The following is a 21,852-nucleotide window of genomic DNA, read 5'->3' on the forward strand; positions in this document are numbered from 1 at the left end:
ATATATAATTTAATTTTTAATAAATATTTAAATTTATAATTTATATTTATTAAATTCGTTTAGGCTCGATAAAATTTGAATAAGCTCATAAGCCATGAATATATTCGTTAAATAAAACTCGAACTCGACTCAATTATAAATGAACAAAACTCAAACATTCAAGAGTTCGACTCGGCTCCACTCAATTACACCCCTACTTTCTATTCATTATATCATTACACTTTCTCTCTCATCATACATTCTCTCTCCTCATTCTATCATTACACTCTCTCTCGTCATACTCTTTTTTTTTTTATTCTTTCCTATCACATTTTCTCTCATCGCACTTTCTCTCATATATAATTTTTTTCTACTTTCTCTAAAGCTAAAAAATATTTAAAATTCATTCCAATAAAAAAATATTCAACTAACCAAACATTATTTTTTAAAATGATACCCAAACATTATTTTTTAAAAATAATACCCATACTCATACCTATTCTCATTTCACAATACTATAATTCTCATTCCTATTTCTATTCCTAGGAAAAAACCAAACGCTACCTAATTTAATATTTTTTTAAGTCTTCAGTAATTTCCAAACTCCCCAGGGAAGTGTAACAATTGGTTCTAATGGCTTTTGAAAGAGGAGAAACATTAAGCATTTTCTATGAAAGAATTACGGACCTACACTGAATGAATGGTTCATCAGCGTTAAAAAAAGTGTTATACAGTATATTTACAAGATATCAAGAAAGGATTGGGGACTTTTCATGCGTGATCATTTATTTTTACTTCGAAGTGTCTTCGAGTGCAGAGGCTTTGCAGATTGGGCAGATGTTCTTAATCAGCAGCCATTTCTTTAAACAACTGGAATGGAAAATATGCTTGCAGTTCAATTGCCCAAGAGTGTCTCTATCTTTATATACTTCCTGTTAGGCAGGCAAGTAGTAGAAGACGCAAAAGAGTTACAACTCGAAGTACCACCAAATTTAAAATTGGTTGGTTCTGCATAACTTACCAGGCATATTGGACAACAATCTTCTTCGTGGCCATTTTCCGTCTGATCGGAGCAGAAAATTGTCTCCCTTAGGCACATCCTGATAGCATCTTCAGATAAACCGGCACTCACATTGCCTATACTTTCCTCCAAAGCAAGCAGTTCCTGTACCAAATGATAGATATTTTAGAGATTATGGGCTCTGCAAAAACCGAGAGAAGATTGAAAAACAATTAACTACCTCATAGCTCATGTTGTCAGTGTCCAGTCGCATATGACGGTGTTGATCAAGAAAATGCATTGGATCATACAAGGCAGAGTGATCCATCAGGACTATTCTCTGCTTCGTCAGATTGTGAATGATCAATTTTTATAGTAACAAACAAGAATATATACTGGAGCTGAAGGAACATAAGTCAAAGTTACTGAATTTCTAACCTCAGGTGTCCGTCTAACATGAGATGCATCTTCGTTCAAGAAAGAACGGAATCTGTTAGAACGACTCATTCTTCCATTTCTCCTATTATTCCGATGAACTATTGATGATGGCATTGGAGGCACTGAGGACCTGGCGGATTCCACTCTCTGCAACCTGGTATTTTGAGAAGTTGCTGCTAAATCGACAGCCTGGTAGCTAGGATTGACTCTGTAAGCTGTTCTTTGACCATGGATAATTGGAGCCATCATCCGACCACGCAACAAGGGACCACTGTGTGATTGCAGATTGGATCTGTAGCCTCCATCAATGCCCATATTGTTAGCGGTACCATGGTTTGCTACAAAAGAATGGTTGATATCATAACTGAAGGAGTTTGTTTCTGCAAATAACAAATCAAGTAGAACACAAGTTCGAATTAGCACTTTGAATTAAGATACCAGAATACAAAAAGGAAATAAACTACTCGAAATTAAATGAACCTGAAGAAAAAGATCTTGAATTAGGATTTATAAATACTGGAGAGTGAATCCACTGGGCTCCCATGTTGGCATTCAAAGTACTTGCAATTGATTGAACTAGATGAGATGAGTTGGTAGTTGTTCTGACTCCAGATGAGATGTTCTCCAAGTGAATGGCAGTATCATGCCGACTTCTAACATTCCTCTGAGAACCTTGCCCAGAATTTGATGAATTTTCACTCCTATGACTATGATCAAAGCTAACAGGATCACAAGGCCAGCACTGTGAATCATGAGGTTTTCCCTGTGAAATTTCAGTTGAAATTGTTGGGTTGGAAGAACTTCCAGCACTATTATATCTGTTTGTGTTTTCTCCATGAGGAAACACGAAGTTTGCTAGAAATTTTCTTTTATAAGGTGATCTTTCATACTCCATTTCAATTAAGGGATTGACATTCCTCCTTATATCCCCCACTGCATATTGGTTATGAGAAAATCCATGCTGCATAGAATGTGGTGGATGTTGACTAATGCTTCCACCGCAAGGAAAATGTGTATATACATCATAAGGTATTACCATATCATTAGTTTGCACATGCACTGGAACCTGGGAGTTAAAATATTCCATTTGATGGTTATTTGACCTCAAATGAGAGTTGAAATAAGTGACTGGGTTTGCTCCATTAGTTGTTGTATTTTCTGCTGGAAACATAGAAGAATTTCCTGGAACCAAAATCATGTTACTGGATCACTTCCAATCTTTTCAAACAGTGAAAATACAACGAATAATAATGCGTAAAATTGTCTAAATCACCAAAGTTCAAATGGTGATCATGCTGTGGATGGTTCCAAATCTGCTCACGATCCATTTCGTACATGTGATTTTGATTAATTGAGTGCCTCTGGTCCATACTAGCTGTTTTCATCAAGAGGTAAGTTGCCAGCAAAATAGAAATCTGTCTACAAGGCGAGCATACAAAATAGCAAAAGAGCTGCATATATAGATACAAATAAACAACAAGGTAATATATTTCTGACAATCAACCTCTTCAATAACAATTCCCAAATTCAGAAACAACATAAACATATGACTACTCAAGGAAAGAGAAACTATTCTCGGTTTCAGTGGCTCGAAAATACACTTTGAAGGAAGGCAACATATATCAAAGCTACAATAGCAGAGTAAGAAGTTGTTAAACAATATTAAAAAAGAATGCACAGATTATTCTTAACACCATCAGTGTCAAACCCAAGCAGGTAGTGAAGGACGAGTTGCCTATGAAAGTTCAATGTACCTTAACCATCCTAATGGAATCAGCTGTGGTCGCCAAAAATGCATGCAATGTCAGTTCATGTCCCGAAAAATAGGGTTGGCCTTCACAAAAAATTTCACTGACGAAATATGTATCAGCTCAGGTTATAAGAAGAAAAATATCCAATAGTATATAACTGAATTTGAGGACGGTGCCTAAAGCCCTTCACTTAAATAAAAAAAATCCTGTTAATTTAAAACAGCTACCCATGAGCCTGAATACAAACAATATCATAGTCTCACCTATTGATCTTATTTCTTGAGATAAAGAACCATTATTTGTGAGTCACAAGAGCTGACCTTAGAAAAATCCAGATGACTTAAAAAGAATTTCTTGATGACTTAAAAAGATTCCTTGATGACTTGATCTTAGAAAAGCCCTTTGATGGCATGGCTTTAGAAGAGCTTCATATTGATTTACCCCCTTTGTAGAATGCTCACCATGCTACATAATCATACACTGAGATTTCTATTGAACTGATGAAAAATACTATGAACACAATTATACCAAGTAAGTTAAAAAGAATATTTTGATTGAAGCATCATGTAGGTTAAAAGAGCAACATATGGATGCATTCATTAGCCTAGACAATCAATAACTAGTCATCAAATGGATTCATTCCATCATCCTTTCTTCGAGGAAAATTAATTCTACTTTATCTTTATTTAGCTTGAACATAGCACTTTCCAATAGAAAGATTTACTTATGTACAGGGAGACATTTGCCCAACCTTGTAGATTTTGTCATAGCCTCACATGTCTTGCGTCTTCAGTTTTGGTGCTAGCAGATTAAACTTTAATATTATCATTTTCACACATCATGATCACTATGAAGATGCGAGTATCATTGCATCTTAAAATTTATTTACTTTTTTTTTATTTTTAGTAAAAATGTTTAAATGTTGAAGTAAGTCAAAGGGTAGATAAATTTAATTTTGGGCCTTGAGCTGAAGTCAAATTGAGTTAAGAAGGAACCTACATAAGCTAGGGAGAAGCCCACTCGAGAAATTACTTCCTAAGTTTCCTCTTCATTTTTTTCTCATTCTCCTCTATCGTTGTGGCTAATTATGTTTTTTTTTAATGAGAGTTTCTCTACCTCATGTATCACTAAACATAGATAATATCTATGTTGCAAATTGAGTGTTAAGTTAAAATATAATATATAAACTATTGTCTACTGCATTTATAGTCATGGTTCAGATAGAATGTTATTTGGATAGAATAATTCATATTTAAAGTTATTGTCTTGAATCTATAAACATATATAATATTCTTTATGAAATAATCGTCTATGACCCAAGCAAGATACAATATAGTGTTATTTGACAACGTAGCTTCAAATGTTGGTACTTGTTTGTGACTGAATCATACTAGCCATCCAATACAAATTTTATTTGAAGGTGGAATGTTGCATGTTGAAATTTGGGAAGAATAAGATAAGGTCACTGGACAATAACCGTGAGTTCTGAACAAGAGTTTCTTTCATGATAACACTTCTACAAACCAAACAACACCAGAACATACCATGTATAAAAAGGTGGAATATCACTGTAAATGTTGGAACTTGGATAGGTGGAATATCAGTAGACAACAAATATGAACTTTCAACATGAGTTTCTTTCGAAATAACACTTCTCTTTAACAATGTCAGAACATCCTATCTACATTGATTAGCCTCCCTGCATTACTTTTCTATGAGCAATTACAAGAGAATTGTGAAGTAAAGGGCTATAATCCATATATGTAAATGCCTAGTCAATCAAAAGCAACATATGAGTTTGAGCAGCTATTGTATTCCGAAGGCTCATTAGATTATGATAATTTCCTATGCTGTCTAGCCAAACCATGGGAATTGTGAAGTACCTCAATGATCCATTCTTATGATCCTTTGTACTCAACAATGGTGGCAAAAGGCGACTATGCTCACCCCCAGCGCCCTCGCCAACCCATCCCAGGGCTAACACAGAGGAGATAAATCATGGGTGGCTCCTAGCATTTGGAGTAGTGACTGGCACATGAGGGAGACATTTATCTCGGTTATGCCGAGATTCGAGCCCCAGGCCTCATGGTAGCAGCACCTCATGCGCTAGCCACTAGACCATCCTGAGGGGACATTTGTACTCAACAATGGTAGGACAGGAGGAAGGCAAATGACATGCCAATCACATTACTACAACACAAGTTTAATCTTCAAACTTCTATTAGCAGACTTCTGTTACAAACCTCAATTACATTGTAGAGTATCTCACCTCTAAAGAAACAAGTGAGATACTAAAGATAATCAGACAAAGCCACCTTCTATATGAAGCAAGTCCAATCAGACATCATGCAATGGATCGCATGATGGCCAAATAGGATAATTCCTAATGAATGGCTCCAAAAACATTCACACAATAGTACATAATAATATTATGGTCTGTTGCACTCCAGGTTATAAAATTGTTAGCTATAGGTTCCAGAAGACAACATAGACAAGTTTACATTTCTTCAAGTTCACCTGGTCTTGATATGCCCTTTCAGTGCCCTGCTAGTGATTCTTGTAAGTTGAGTCTTACAGCAGAGGACAGAAGACTGTATAAAACATGACAACTACATGAAGAACCTCAAGATTTATTGCCAGTTCACTGTCATGTCCTACAAGCCAGCCAAAATTGGTTCATCCAGGATAATTCATATAGTTCACCTAAAGAACGGACTAAGAAAAATTAGCTATGACGTGAAAGTTTTAAGCTTTCCTTAACAATTGGCTCCAGCTATGCTAAACAAGCATATATGTGTGAAGAATCAGATAGATCCAAGGCCTGAATTACTAAAAAAACAAGTCAGTATATCCATATGAAAATTGTTTCTGCTTCAAATTTACAAAGGATCATGAAGACAATCAGGAAATTAACCTCAAAAACTATTTTTAGTGCAGCAGCATCACATGATGCTTGAAAGGATACATGACTATCATCATTAATGCCATTAGCATTATCTATGCCAATTGTTTGAGAATCAAGATAGACAAGCTATCTAAGGGGTTCTCTAGTACAAGCCTCACTTAAAACCTTTTTTAGATATAATAGTTGAAGGACCCATCAAATATTGTTTCAAATAGCAATCCTGCTATCTGTACATCACACACTTCAGAGGGCCAGAAATCCAAAACCCAGGTCCGACATTGTAAAGCCTCAAAACCTCATTCTGCTCATGGTAGAAAGTAACGACGAGAATTCACAATTCCAAATCCTCTTCTTCATGACCCACTAAGGTCAACAAAGTGCCTGCAATAGCAGTAATAGTTCAATTGAAAATGATCAGAATGTTTGCTTAGTAACCCAATCCAATGATGCTAACCTAAGAATTAGCGTTGAGGAGAAATCTCTCTTCAAACTGACTATTAATTTAAGATGTTCATGATTTAGGCTTTGTTACACTGAAATTATCTGTTTTAATAGAAAAAAGCACTATATGATTGCTGCTACATAATCAGAACCTATAAGATTGCGGCATTTCCTAAACTAGTGATATATATTCTGCATATATTATAATATATAGATGAACTACTGTTTATAAGAGGCATCAGGAACATCAGGATAGGCTAATTGTCTTTACCTGTTCATCCAAAACAATATCTTCAGTATTCAGCATTCAAATCACCAACTACAACAAATTCTGCATGATAAGAATTTTCTGTACAAACTAGTGCCAAAGCAGCTTATGCATGAATCAACCATGAATTTGCAAATTAGATATTCATCAACCTATCTGTAAAGTTTGTAAAGCCCCACGTGTCGAACAACCTCAAGAGATTCATCATTTTGCGAGTGAATAAACTAAGAGCTATTTGTTGATAATTCTCAACCACATAGATCATATCACCTTCCAATTTCCAATATGTATCAAAACATTTTCCATCAAGTATTGTACTTATAAAGCTAAAGATGGAAAGGCACAATCCACGATCTTTGTCCATGGAAGATCTAATTGTGTTTGATCTGTTACAACCATAAACATGCAGTTTAATCACAGTACAAAGGACACATCATGAGTAAGTTAACTAGAGGAGGTAGTAATGATTGAAGAGTAGTACATGGCTCTTTTCATAATAGAAGAATCAGAATATTATGAAGGATACAGGCTAATATAGGAATTTAAGATAGCCAACCCAAGTGCTCTACAAAGTAAACAGTTATGGAATTTATCCATGTTTGTCAGCCAATTAGCTTATGATTGAGAGGCAGAGTTGGTTCTGAGATTTTATTTAGATTTTATAGTTTGGGCACGTCTTGGTTATATGATTTTCATCTAGCAAGTTAACCTGAAGTATCGATTCATGTTTTACCAGAGAAAGGGTGATCATCCGAATTGTCTCTGCAAAAGAAGACCTAGAGGCATCCCTGTTATACCCCACGAGAAAACAAAGATATACAATTTTTATTGATTGTCATTTCCACTTTGATAAAATTATTTTTTAACAATCATAAATACAAACTTACCTAGGAGACAAATTATAAGTTGAAGAAAAAGGCAAATTACCTACTTTCTCTTTATGAGAAAACACACGGTTAAAAATAGACAATCACACTTTTACGGTGCTTGAATAATCAGTTGTCAGGAGATGGTGCCAGAGTATTGTCTACATCACCATCATCGTCATCATCAAGGCATGTTTGTCCTAACTATCTTGAGTTGGTTACATGTACATAGGTATACACAAATTTTAACATTTGCTGCATAGGGCTAGTGCTGCTAAAGTGTATCCACATATTCCATCAATTGTCATTAAAAAAGTCAAGATCATAAACACAATTTTTAAATTAATAGACATAGGCTAGCAAATGGATATCAAACATAATCGTTTAGAAATTGCGGTGAAGGATCAAAACAATTTTTTTTTTAAACAAAAGCTAATTTAAATTCTTGATAAACTGTGGTTAATAAAATGCATCGATGTATTCAGATGCTATTACTGGAAATGAGTGATTAATTTCTAGACTTAAGAGTTTTTAATGAAGAAATTGTTAAGTGGATTGAAAAATATATCTATGAAGGTAACCCAATTCAGACAGATGGTTATTGAGATGATACTTAATATAGCACAGAAGTCTGGAACAACATGTGAAAGTGTGATGTCATTCCAAATTTTCCTTTGAAAACTCTTGACAGGGTTGCCAATGGCTCAGATGTTAGTAAAATTCAATAAAATTGCACAGCAGGATTGTAGAGGATGGACATCTTATTAATTTCTGCTCTGGTTTAGCTGTCTTTACGCTTTAGGCTAGTATTGAAGTTTAACCGGAACTGGATAAGGCATCAAGTTCAAGAATTTTGAAGGCTTGGAACCTAGCTTGAAGGAGACACAACAAATGATGCAAGAGTTAAAGCGATTGTCTTTTATATCTAATTGTCCCAGGAAATTATGGAAGGATAATAATGAATATTTTCAACAAATCCAGTAGCCTTTAAAGATATTGATTATTTTTATTTCTGAAATATGAAACTTTTTCAAATACAGAACCAAAATAAATCACTTTCGCAAAATGACCGGGACAATAATAACTGTAGGTTTGTAAACACTATTTTAAAACTTTATGGCTTAAAATTTTATTGTTTCAACTTTTAAAAGTTGTTTAGATTTGTTTTTGGAAAGTGCTAGAGATTTTTAGGGATAACTTAGCCATATGTTTACAAAGGCCCAATCTCATTGTCCACTTATATAAAGGTTAGAATCCTTTCAGTTAATAATATTTTACTCTTTGGTGAGTTTTAATTTTCCCTAGTGTTGCATCATTCATGGTATTCTAACACAAGAATATATGGGGTTGATTTCTGCATTTTTAAGGAACCAAATGGAGCTTTGTTAGCAATGGGCTGTGAATAAAAGAACAAGTTAAACCTTATAGCTTCTGACTATGGACATTCATTAAGATTTCTCCATGCCCTCTTTCCCACTTTCACCTTGCACAGAAATGTCAAGACAGAAGTATTGTCCAATTTCAACCTATTCTACTTCATCCCAAAACGAAGAAAAAGTTAATAATCGGCATTTCTTCCTTATTTGGGACCTATCTTAATTTTTAAAATACACATTTTCAAACATATCTTATACTTTTAAGCATTAATTTTAGGAAACAAAACTTTCCTCCTTTTTTTCTTACCAAGGAGCCACAAACTAAGGAGAATCTTTCCCTATCCATTTTCTCCGACTTCTTTTCCGTAGCTTATGTTGTTTCCTAATTTTCTTTTCCCAATAAGAACCTGACCTTTACCTTGGATTGAGGAAGCATAAGATCCTACTTTTAAAGAAAATTAAGATTTTCAAACATGCTGATCGCTCTTAGTTTCATGGAACAGAAGATGCAAGATAGATATTCTTAAAAGTCTTTTTAAGAAACATTACAGATGGCAACATATGAGAAGAGAAAAAATCTAACTCCCCATCTCTTGGCTCTAGATCTTTTGATTCTTCGTTTTTAGTTGGACTCCTAAAATTAAGTGTTCCATGACCTCCTTTTCTTTTGATATTTTGTTTAGAAGCACCTTAAATCCATTTAATCAGCTTAGTTAAGTTACTAGTTGCTATGAACTACTTAGCCATCTTTAGAAAAAAAGGATGAATTTGGCTCAAATGGATCACATCAGCTGAGGAATGTGACAACTAATAGAGACAAAGTAAATGAATTACAACAGTGCTTCGAAGGAAACAATACTGATTCAAAATACGTTAAACAATAGGAATAATGCTTTGAAGGAAATACACCTGAATGAAAATTGGTTAAATGAGATATTCATAACAATTGATAGATGAGTCACCCATGTCACATTTAGGATATACCATGGCAAGGTTTGTAAGAAAGGGTAGGTCATAAAGTCAGAAGTGAAAATTGTGACATGCTAACCTATCTAATATAAACACATCTGGAATAACTAATTGGTTATCAAAAACACTGGCGATTATATTAACATTAGAAGAAAAAAAGGGAACTGTGTAATTTTGCAAGAAGCATCATTCAACGAAACAAAATTCAAAATAGTAATAATTCTTAGGAGCAATCTGGAGAAAACCATCTTTTCAGAATCTTAATTAGTGATATAAAGAGCCAGGTAAGCACCATCTTTGATCACTCATAAGTGTCATAAATAGAATGCTGGATTTGATTGCCACTCCAAAGTCCAAAGGTCAGTGTTACACATACAAAGTGGAATCATCCTGGAATTAGAAATTTGAACACAAGGAATTTAGTTCCAAGAGTCAAAAAGGATCAAAGAATTATTCTTCTTCCTTGAACTTAATCTGTAGGGACAATTTTTAAAGCAATGTTCTCTGACTACTCATTGTCACCATATACCATAATCCATGATGCTTAGCCAGCCAATGCTGTTGTGTCATGCCAAAGCCTTATATGAAAGGCTTTCGCGATAAAGTTGTCATTTCAATCCCATGAAAGTCCTATTTCTATCAGTTCAGACAAAAGCGTGCCCTTATGGCAGCATTTCTAGGAAACTAAGAAGACTTAAAATTACAAGACAACTACGACAGATGTCAAACTTCTTATCAGGGCTCTTAAATAGTCGGACAAACAGAAGATAAATGCACTTTAATTTACTAACTCCGAGTAGATCTAACCTGGAAAAATAGGGAGACGCAACAACAAAGCTATATCAGTTAAAAATTTGAAGACCCCAAATCTTCTTTCTTTCAATTATAAAAGCATAAACAGATTTATTGACTTCGCGGCCTAAAAACAAGTGGAAATTCCCGCAGGAAAGAAAATAGCGAACACAATTACAGGGACTACTAACGATAAAACGCAAACAAAATTAGGGCGTCCTTTTATTCAAAGTCGCGATCATCCAAATTCATACCCTACTAAATATTCAACACACACGCACAAAACATAGATTAGCAATGCAAGGAGATACGTAGAGTACAAAGATCTACGCTCCGCGCTCGAGCACAATTTCTTTCAATTACCGGTAAACAAAATAACTCAACAAATAATTAACAGAACGCAGAAGGAAATTAAAAAAAAGGGGAAAATAGGACAAATATTTACCGAGTGGATTGATCAACGAACGATAAACTATAGGTTTGACAACGATCTCAGATTCGAGAGGCGAGGCGAAGAACGATTAGATCGCGAAAGAAAGAGGGGAATCGTTATCCCCGCCTTCCGGAAGTTTCTTCTCTGTTGCCCCTTCCCCTTCCCCTTCCCCTCGTCTCTAATATATATAGCAAAAGATGCCGTTTTTTATTATTATTTGGCTGGGTGGTGACCCGATCCAAGGCGGAAAGAGCAAAAAAAAAAAAAAAAAAAAAAGGCACGTGGCGAACGGTAAGGGATATCAATTATCTAAAACAAATACAAAAGAAAACGACTGCAGCTTCCTCTGTTTCGCATTGAATGTTTCCATTACAGCCAAATCTTCTGTCATTGATCCTCCAGATCTCATTGAAGCATCCATCGATGCGGCAACAACGCTCAATGCTACACTTCTGCGACACCGATCGATCAGCAACCCTAAACGGAACGGTGAAGGTACGTAGGAGAATGGCGCAGGTGCTCGGGGAGTCTGTCGCTACGACGACCAGAGCGCCGGCTCCCATATGGACTCCTGGCTGTACTCCTCCGCCACCGTTCTAGGACCGTACTCATCAGGCAGGGGCCAGGCCTTCATGCAGAGGACTGCGATCAGGTTCTCGTTCTGCGCCCGCTGCGCCGCGAGCTCCGCCTGCGCCTGCGCCAGCTGCAGCTGCAGCTCGTCCACTTGCTTCTGCAGCTGGAAGATGATCCCGGCGCTGCCGTACACCGGATCTCTGATCCTCGCGTTCGCCTCGTACACCAGGCTGCTCACGGCGTCCGCCCTCTGCCTCTCTGCGAGCTCCTGCGGCATGTATCCCTCGACGGTCAAATTCAAACTGCGCAGGAAATCCAGGGAGGAGGAGGGTTACCTGCAAGAGTTTGACGACGTTGCTGGCGCCGAAGACTCGATGTGCGCTCGTGAACCTGACCAGCTCAGTCGGGGGGAAATAAGGCGCCAGCGCACACTTGTCGGAGCATCGCCGGCGGAGAATCTTGCACGCCGCACAAGGGCTGTGAAGGGGGGAGGCACTTGAAGCCGCGTTGCTTGCCTCCATGGCAATGAGCTAGCACTCACAGCAGAAGGAACAAGGATTTATATAGGGGAAAGAGAGGAGGAGACAGGGTGGGAAATCTGACTGTTCTCTACTCGGAAAAAGATCATGATTGAAGAATCTGCATCTGGTACCAATTAAACTACTTAAGTCACAGTTTAAAGTCAGCTAATTTACCTACCAGTTTGACATGAAGTAATATGTCCATATAAACTTTGACGATTGATCTCAGCACAATCTATGAACAGTGAGAAATCTACCAAGCTGAACTGCGTGATTAAGATCCTGAATCAATGATTTGGTCAAAGTGCGGGTGAAGAGGCGGCTCGTTAGGCAGGAGAAGGCAACTGGCAGTTTCACACCCAAGAAAAAAGCATGCATTACTGGCTGAATTTTCAAAAACAAGTTGAAATATATATCCTTGTAATTGCGACTACCTCGTTTTTAATCTGTATATTATCTTTCAATTGACAAACTTGCCGTGTGGACCTCGGAATGCATGTGGTTTCACTTTCTTTTAGCTATTAGTAGTTTTCCAGTGCGTGTTGCTCATAGGATACTCACTCTTCCACTGCATGTGCTCCCGCTCCCCCGTAAACAATTTATCTTCACAATGAGAGGCCAAGAAAAACTTTAAGTGAATATATATATATATATATATATATATATATATATATATATATATATACACAAGTGCTCCCCTGGAGTGTTTTCCTAAGGTTTCGTGTGGTTTGGCCACGTGGAACTTGTCACGTTGTCATCCGCTACGGTGAGAAGTTTTTTAACGCGCTGAAAACTTTTGACGCATCAAAATTCAAAAATGATGCGGCTCCTCCCTCTCTCAAAAAGCCCTAGCTACAAACAACGTCTTCTCGCCGCCGCACCTCCCTCGATCGCCTATGAACGCCTTCACCGCGAGAGATATCTGTCACCCCGAGCTTTCTCAGCCCGCAACAACTCCCTCTCTTGCCTGCGAACGCTGCATCAGGTCTCCCTCCCTCGCCGTCGCCTACCTCTCAACCGATGAGAGCCCTAGCTTCTCTCTCCCCGTGCTTGGGTTCCTCGCCGCCACGAAGCCTCACAGGCGCCCTTCCATCCTTGATCGATTATCGGTGGAAACGAGGTACTTTACAATCTGGATCTTTGCATGACTAGCTTCTTCCGATCTTCAATCAAGATCTTTGCAAGACTATTATAATTAAGGGTTAATAACTTTAAACCCCTTTGTATTTTATAGCAGGTTGCATTTTGCCCTCCTCTATTTAAAAAATTACACTTAACCCTCCTTTCACATAAGTAAAAAAGAGAAAAAAAAAAGTAAATGACCAAAATAACCCTAATCTAAATCAAACTTGTAGAAGAAAATGAAAAATAAAAATAATCCCGTAAAATCGTTGAAAGCTTAACTTTAACCCAACCTGATTTATATATAGACACAAAATCTCACTTGTTCCTAAAAAAATATACTCACAAAATTCACACATGCACCGGCATAAATAACAGAAAAATAACAACTCTGAAAGGGATAATCAGTCAAAAAATCATTCCACCAAACAAAAAAGAGCCATAATTCTAAATTGATGAATCAAAATTAAATAAAGATAGAATAAAGTTTATCATTAAAAATCAAAATAAAGACCCTTTGATGATTTCTAAAAAAAATCACACTTTTAATTTTTGTCCAAAAGTAAATTTTCATTTCAAAGCAGTACCTTTTTGAAATGAAAAATATTTTTAGCTGCTTTGAAATAAAAATCTACTTTTGGACAAAAATTAAAAGGGTGTTTATTTTTATAAATTATCAAAGGGTCTTTATTTTGATTTTTAATGATAAACTTTATTCTATCTTTATTTAATTTTGATTCATCAATTTAGAATTCTGACTCTTTTTTGTTTGGTGAAATGAGTTTTTGGTTGATTATCCCTTTCAGAGTTGCTATTTTTCTATTATTTATGTGGTGCATGTGTGAATTTTGTGATGATATTTTTTCTAGGAACAAGTGAGATTTTGGGCCTATATATAAATCAGGTTGGGTTAAGGTTAAGCTTTCAACGATCTTACGGAATTATTTTTATTTTTATTTTTCATTTTCTTCTAAAGTCTGATTTAGGTTAGGGTTATTTTGGTCATTTTTTTTTTCTTTTTTACTTATGTCAAGGGGGGGGGGGGTTAAGTGTAGTTTTTCAAATAGAGGGGGGCAAAATGTAACCTGCAATAAAATACAAGGGGGTTTAAAGTTATTAACCCTATAATTAATTTCTCAAAATTTATTACTTACTAGTCTTGCTGAAGTTTTCCCTAACTTGTTATTTTTTACTTCGTGTGGGCATGATATCTTGCTGAAGTGTTCCTTAACTTGTTATTTTTTACTTCGTGTTGGCCTGATATCTTATGATCTTAAGATTGCCTACCTTAAGTGTATTGAGCAAATATTTAGGATTGTTTCCAAATTACATTATGATACAAAAGGAGAAATATGTTATAAGACTTATCATTTTTATAAAATATAATATCTCAACATCTTAGGATTGTTTCGGAATCTAATGCTGGCCACATGCTTAGAATCCATAAAAGAGTAGGGTTCAATCTCCATAAGCTTATGGAACAATGATCTCCTCAGTCCATTCCTTCTCCTCCCTATTTATGATCTCACCCAACATGGAAAGTCATTCATCGAACTTATAATTACGATGACAGTCTTCTCACAAACTAGATTTGCAAGAGCCACAATCACTTCAGGCTCCATCGAAGAAGATGCATCCACCAAGAAAACTCAATTTGCAAGCACTTAGGGCATGATATCATAAGATATCAGGCCCACCGAGGGCCTGATATCACAAGATATCATGCCCTCTTTGAGTTTTGTATTCACAATGGGATGATTTTGTGCTCATCAATGAAACTTAACGATATTCACAATGAGTTTCGTATCAGGCCCTCTTTGGGTTTCGTATTCACAATGGGTTTTTGTTTCTAATCGATATTGAATTAACAACAACAATGACACAACCAAGTCTTTCCAATTAGAAAATCTTGACTGATCTATTTAGTTTTTGTAGATTTTATTTTGTTATTCTGATTATAAAAATGTTAAAGTTTAATGTCTCGGTCAAGTTAATTGGAATAGTTGTTGTTTATTTATCTATTTATCTATTATCAAATATAATGCTAAGGCGTCCAGAAATGGAAGAAAAAAGAGTTGATGATCAAGAATTCATTCCCCAAGTTGCAAATGATTGAAAGCCAAAAATTGGAATGGAATTCCCATCACTAGAGGATGCATATGAGTTATATAACCAATATGCATAAGAAGCCGGATTTAGTTCAAGGAATAACATGAGTAGGAAAAACAAGATGACAAATGAAGTGACATGGAAATAAATTGTATGCTTTAAAGAAGGACATACAAATCTAATGAGGAACAAAAAACAACCAAACCCTAATAAACTAACAAGGGAAAGAGCACGTGGTGCAGTTAGAACGAGTTGTAAATCAAATATTGCATTTGTCAAGAAACAGATGGGACCTAATTGGGTTGTCTGTAACTTCATAGAAACTCATAATCATCCGCTCTCGACTCCATCAAAGGTGCATTTGCTACGCTCACATCATAGTGTTTTAGTAGCCAAGAAAGCATTGACAAAACAGTTTTCAGAGACCAATGTACCAACTTGTCAACAAATACGTTTATTGGAGATAGAGTGTGGAGGCCCTGAGCGGGTTGGTTGCATAGAAAAAGATATTAGAAACTTTGAGAGAAATCTAAGGGATGAGTAAAGGGGTATTGATGCTGAAACACTGATCGAGTTTTTTATATCTGAGCAAGAGAAGAATTCAGCTTTTTTCTTTGATTATGAGACTGATTCAGATAACAGATTTAGTAGGTGCTTTTGGGCTGATCATGTATCAAGAAGGGCATACAGAGTATTTGGTGATGCAGTTGTATTTGATACGACATATAACACCAACAGATATGACTTAATTTTGGTACCATTCGTAGGAGTTAATCATCATCATCAGACAATTCTTTTTGGTTGCGGATTTCTTAGTGATGAGAGAACTAAGTCTTTTGTTTGGTTGCTTACAAAGTTTTTAGAAGTCATGCCTAAAGGTGCACCAAACATTATCATCACTGACCAGGATCTTGCTATGACAAGAGCTATTGCACAAGTTTTCTCTCAAACAGTGCATCGATATTGTTTGTGACACATATTGAACAAATTCCCAGATAAATTAGACCCTTTGACTTTTTGAAATCACTATCACAGCATAAAGAATCTCATTACAAATTCTACAACACCTGATCAGTTTGAGAAGTCATGGAAAGAGACTATCAAGTGTGTTAACTTAGAGAAAAATGATTGGTTGTCCTTGATGTATGAATTGCGACACAAATGGGTGCCAACATATTTTAGTCATGTATTTTCTGCAGAAATGTCAAATAGTCAAAGATCTGGAAGCTCACATGCATTTTTCAATAAATATGTCTCAAAAAAGAACTCATTAATGGATTTTATCACCCGTTTTAATAGAGCACTGAGACACCAAGGACACAATGAGTTAGTTACGGACCATATTGATATGAATGAGCATCCCAAGGTTAAGACAACCTGGCCAATGGAAACTCAAATGGTTAAGCTGTACACAAAAAAGAAATGATTAGAGTTTCAAAGTGAAATGACCGAGAGTCATAGTTATTATGTGCAACATACATTTATAGGAGTTACCTCAGTGATTTACCATATGATGAAATTTCAAAGTTCTTCTTCCTCAAAATCAAGAGTGCTTACGCATGACAAACAAAGAGACTACATATCGTGTAGCTGCACGAAATTTGAGTTTGAGGGCATTCCATGCAGACATATGTTAGCTTTTTTCGTATCAACCAAGTGTTTCTTTTATCTGATATGTATATACTCAAACGATAGACACGAGATGCAAAAGTTGGAGCAATATATGCTTTAGGGGAGCAAAATGTCATTGGTGATCCAGATTCAAAAAGGTATTTGATGTCGAGGCACTCAAGGTTGTCCTATAAAACTTCAGTATTTGTTGATGATGCATCTATGAGTAATGATAGGACAACCTTCTTGGATGAACAATTCAATTGTATCTACAACAAAAAAGAAAGAGATGTCCATTAGTACAATATATAGTGATAGAAGTCAAAGAAAAAATTCTATTGATGAAAGCATTAGTATTATTGATCCTTCTGTTGTAAGAACTAAGGGATGTGGGAAGAGATTGAAATCATCAAAGGAAAAAATCAACATCAAATTCTAGGTTTTGTCGTGGATGCGAACATCGAGGAGTGTCACATGACAAGCGTAACTGCCCCAATTTGCAACAAGGGCATGTGTCGATTCAATTTTTCATTTTTATTATATTTTTTCTTGAAAACAAATTTATTTTATTATCTTTTGTATATGACAATGTTTCAATCTTCAGATCAATTTAAGATAATAATCATATCAGTCTTGCCGACACATATGAACCAGATTTGGGATCTATAGCTGGTACTATCAAAGTTTTAATTTATTAAATTATAGTGGTTTATTGTTTATTGAGAAATAAAATTAATAAATTATCTTTATTGTTACAGACTCTAATAACATGCGCTAGGATGTTGTAATTATCTATAGTTGATATATTTATTTCCTTTGTTTGTATGTTTGATTGGTTTAGTGTATTTCTTGTATTGAGGTGTTTGTTATTTGGTTTAGTGCATTTCCTGTATGTATCAACAGTATTTAGAGAAACACAAGTTTTTATTTATGGAAATGGAAAGGACCTCCCTCCTTCTAAGGTATGTTTTTCTTGCATTTTAAGGTTAAACATTTCTATCCTTGTTGTTTGTATTTAACTTGATGTGTGTTTTCTTTCAGTGAATCTAGTGTTAGAGGAGATTTGCCTTGGCTTTGGTTTCGATTTGATGTATTCCCTTTGCTCTAGTGTTAGAAAAGCTTTCACTCAACGAGAATTAGCTATCAAAAACTTTTTTTTATTTACATTGTAATCAAAGAATTGTGTTTTAATGCCAAATACTGGTCTAAATTTTATATGTTTTTGGACCCAACTGACCTATTGCAGATGGATGGTTGGAATTTTTATTCATTGTGTTGCATGTCAGCAAATGATGCAAATATAAAGTTTAGGGTTGGTTTGTGATTTCTCAATTCTATATCTAATGATATTAACAGAAGGTGGTTTATTGTCCTTTCTAATGAAATGGAAACAATATACATATCCAGCTGTGTGCTGTGTATGTTTGAAGTGTAATTTGATTTTAGTGATTAGTTCAATCCTTTTGAAGATCCAGTATTTAATGGATGTTAAAATAAACTTGTTACCATCTTAACTTCATCGTACTACAAAGAAACCTTCCATTTTAGGTTTGACATGTCATAACTTATCATCCATTCTGTATTTGGCATGAAATTTAATTAACTCATGGTTGAGTTCTAGCTTCTAAATTTTTTGTTACTGAGAATGTTAGAAAAGAAGGATTGCTCTTTTAATCTTTTACTTACATGAATCATATAGCTTGGACCTTCTACAGCTTGATTCATGAAGGAACAACTGCATCAATTTTGTAGTGTTAAATCCAGACATGGTTTCCAGTCATCGAACACTTATATTGTAATCAAAGAAAGAAGTTGCAAAATAGCAAGCAACTCTGTATTAAATGTATCGTCACCTTCCTTTTGTATAAACGAACAGCAAAATAGCAAGCAATTCTGGTGTTTAAGTGAATCTTGAACAAACACGAGTTCACGAGCTTATAAACGAACATGTTCATGAGCCCTTTAAACGAGTCTAGCTCGAACCCAAGCTCGCTAGCCTATAAATGAACACGTTCATGAGCCCTTTAAACAAGATGAGCTTGAACACGAGCTCACGAGCGCTATAAATGAAAATGTTGTCGAGCCCTTTAAACGAGCCGAGCTCGAACCCGAGCTCGCGCTCGGTTCTTTGGGTATGATATCTAATGATATCAGGCTCAAAGAGGAGTCCAACCCTTGGACAATTGTGATGATAACATGTCAAATTAGTCTATGTTTGATAGTTAGTATAATAGCATTTTTAATAGAGACAATTGTATTTTGATTAGAACTATCCATAAAAAAAGTATAAACTATGTCGGTTTGAATGAAAACTATCCTAGCTTAAACAACGTAGAGGCTATGGCCATAACTACATGCCACTTAACAAATGTGATGGTTGCAAGAATCCTCCAAAATCATTTGAAGAAAGCAAGAACCAATTAGAAAGTTAAGTGTGCTTGAGTATAAAAATATATATGACCCTCTTGGGCCTGATATCATAAGATATTAGGCCCTCTTTGGGCCTGATATCATAAAATATCAGGCCCAAAGAACCGAGCGTGAGCTTGGGTTCGAACTCAGCTCATTTAAAGGGCTTGGCAACGTGTTCATTTATAGGCTCACAAGCTTTAACCTCTAAGTTGTCACTCAAAAATAAAATAGTGGTGCTTGGTGTTGTTGTAAATTTAATGATGTTCATTTAAAGCAATCCAATAGGTTGACATGTTCTGTGTCAACTGGCACAGAGCAAGAGCTTCATTTGTATTGGTTAAAATTAAGTTTTGACACCATATATAGCTTCTACAAGCTCAAACCTTCATAGGAAAGGTGATTTTAGAGAAATCCAAGTACCGTAGGGCCATCAGTGAATTTTGACCAAAACCTACTGATTGACCTACATATCTCTGATTGTGGTCATTTCAAGTCGTGTGAGTTTCTAGTATTCCAAGGACTTCAACTGTGCTATCCATTACTGATTTAAAGCTCCCTATAGGTGATCGAACGTTACAAAACATCTCAGCCTTATTGTGGGCATGATATGCTAGAATATCAGGCCCACGTTGGGCTTGATATGCTAACATATCAGGCCCAATGTTGGGCCTGATATTCTAGTACTTAAGGAGCAATATGAGAACTTAAGGAAGTTGATTTTGATAGGGAAGGAGATTTTGATACCAACGCTGATCTAGTACTTAAGGAGCAATATGAGAAATAGCAAAGTTCAACATTAGCTATGGCCTAAAAACAATTCATCTCCAGTGATGTCACTGTATTGTTGGTTGCTATGCGGAATATCATACCGGTTCCCCTGTACAAAAATTTTGTACAAGTTCTGAACCTTTACTAACAACTTATTGTATTCTTTAGAAATTAAATTAGGAATCGCAAACGGAACTTAACATTATTGATTCCAAATTTAACTTATCTGTTCTTAGTGGTTTAGATTTGGATCGCAAATGATACTTAACATTATTGATCCAAATCCACTCATGTTACAAATTCAATTAAATATTAATTTCTAAAATTGGCTTCCAAGACTGCATGGCGAGGTACTAGACCTTCTTGGGTATGGGATCATCCACCATCGCCTAGACAAAGCCTTTTAAAAAAAATCTAATATTTAATTTCCTTATATAACCCTAGGTTTAACCAAATAGAACAATCGAATCACAAATTCGAAAAACAAAACAAACACAAACTCGAATCATAAATTTAAAACCTAGAATCATATGCCTCTTGTGTTTGGTATTTCAAAAACTATACAAAGAAAACTAGTATGATGCGGAATAGAATTACTAGTTATACCTTTCTTTATATACTGTATTCCTCTTCTTATCTCGGACGTCGTATGGGCGACGATCTACCGAGACGAGAACCACCCAAGCTACCTTCTTCTCCAAGCAAGTTTCGGCCTCCACAAGAACTCCAAGAGAAGATGAGGTTCGGCCACCACCAAGCTCCAAGGGATGCTAAGAAACAAGACCTCCTATCTCACCTTCTTCCTTAAGCAAGATCTGGCCACCAACCAAGCTCCTTGAGATGAAGATGCCGCTGGCCAAGGAAGAAGAATAGGAGAGGGAGAGGATGTGAAGGGTCGGCCACCAACCAAGGAAATAGAAGAGAAGAAAACTAGAACATAAGTTGTGAGGTGAGGCACCTCTACCCTCTCTTTTATATTCCTTGGTCTTGGCAAATAAGGAAAGTTTTATAAAAAACTTCCTTATTCTCTTAGCCAATGAAAGGAAAGTTTAAAAAAAAAATCCCTTTCAAACTCAATGTGGCCGGCCACCTCTTAATCATCCAAGCAAGGAGAGTTTTAAACACAAAATTAAAACTTCCTAATTTGTTTCCGAAAATTTTTAAAATAAAAATTTCTCTTTAAAAATTCCCTTCATGGTTGGTCATAAAAGGAAACTTTTATAAATTAAAATCTCTCTATTAAAACATGTGGATGATTTACAAAAAGGAAAGTTTTCTCTAGAATTAAAATTTTCCTTTCAATCTATAAATAAGGAAAGATATCAAATCTTTTCTTAATATTTTGTAGAAACTATAAAAGGAAAGATTTAATTTTAAAACTCTCTTTTAAATCATGAGGATGGTTAAAAAGGAAAGTTTTATCAAAAATTAAAATCTTCCTTTCAACTACAAATAAGGAAAGATTTCAAACCTTTCACTTAATCTTTTGTAGAAAGTTATAAAAGGAAAGATTTAAAT

The 21,852-nt window shown here is 35.7% G+C and overlaps 2 protein-coding genes across 11 annotated transcripts; both read right to left on the reverse strand.

Moving 5' to 3' along the window:
• Positions 1 to 617: 617 nt before the first annotated feature.
• On the reverse strand, positions 618 to 11,397 carry LOC121981186 (probable E3 ubiquitin-protein ligase ZFP1). Of its 10 annotated transcripts, none has more exons than XM_042533584.1 (11): positions 11,231 to 11,397; positions 6,083 to 6,454; positions 5,686 to 5,989; positions 3,489 to 3,633; positions 3,172 to 3,268; positions 2,691 to 2,792; positions 1,898 to 2,599; positions 1,418 to 1,797; positions 1,221 to 1,319; positions 1,001 to 1,144; positions 618 to 911 (listed from the first exon to the last, which is right to left on the reverse strand). In XM_042533584.1, exons 6-11 carry the CDS (start codon positions 2,785 to 2,787, stop codon positions 771 to 773), a joined length of 1,563 nt encoding a protein of 520 aa, XP_042389518.1. In that variant the 5' UTR covers positions 2,788 to 2,792; positions 3,172 to 3,268; positions 3,489 to 3,633; positions 5,686 to 5,989; positions 6,083 to 6,454; positions 11,231 to 11,397; the 3' UTR covers positions 618 to 770. The 10 variants fall into 10 exon arrangements, with proteins under 10 accessions (XP_042389518.1, XP_042389522.1, XP_042389521.1 ...); XM_042533588.1 differs by lacking the exon at positions 11,231 to 11,397 and adding an exon at positions 6,786 to 7,046; XM_042533587.1 differs by lacking the exon at positions 6,083 to 6,454.
• A 103-nt stretch (positions 11,398 to 11,500) lies between these two features.
• Positions 11,501 to 12,325, reverse strand: LOC121983054 (LOB domain-containing protein 1-like). Its single transcript, XM_042536042.1, has 2 exons — positions 12,127 to 12,325; positions 11,501 to 12,059 (listed from the first exon to the last, which is right to left on the reverse strand). Exons 1-2 carry the CDS (start codon positions 12,310 to 12,312, stop codon positions 11,754 to 11,756), a joined length of 492 nt encoding a protein of 163 aa, XP_042391976.1. The 5' UTR covers positions 12,313 to 12,325; the 3' UTR covers positions 11,501 to 11,753.
• Positions 12,326 to 21,852: the final 9,527 nt, after the last annotated feature.

The sequence above is a fragment of the Zingiber officinale genome, chromosome 5A, assembly GCF_018446385.1.
Source record: "Zingiber officinale cultivar Zhangliang chromosome 5A, Zo_v1.1, whole genome shotgun sequence".
NCBI classification, from domain to species: Eukaryota; Viridiplantae; Streptophyta; class Magnoliopsida; order Zingiberales; family Zingiberaceae; genus Zingiber; species Zingiber officinale.

What these genes read in the sequence shown, in the direction of transcription:
- LOC121983054 (XM_042536042.1), bottom strand. Translation starts at nt 12,312, where the DNA reads ATGGAGGCAAGCAACGCGGCTTCAAGTGCCTCCCCCCTTCACAGCCCT. An exon ending in ACGTCGTCAAACTCTTGCAG is followed by an intron (nt 12,060 to 12,126) that starts GTAACCCTCCTC and finishes TACATGCCGCAG; the next exon opens with GAGCTCGCAGAGAGGCAGAG.
- LOC121981186 (XM_042533579.1), bottom strand. Translation starts at nt 7,146, where the DNA reads ATGGACAAAGATCGTGGATTGTGCCTTTCCATCTTTAGCTTTATAAGT. An exon ending in TACATATTGGAAATTGGAAG is followed by an intron (nt 2,793 to 7,052) that starts GTGATATGATCT and finishes TGATGAAAACAG; the next exon opens with CTAGTATGGACCAGAGGCAC. An exon ending in TTCAAGATCTTTTTCTTCAG is followed by an intron (nt 1,798 to 1,897) that starts GTTCATTTAATT and finishes TGTTATTTGCAG; the next exon opens with AAACAAACTCCTTCAGTTAT.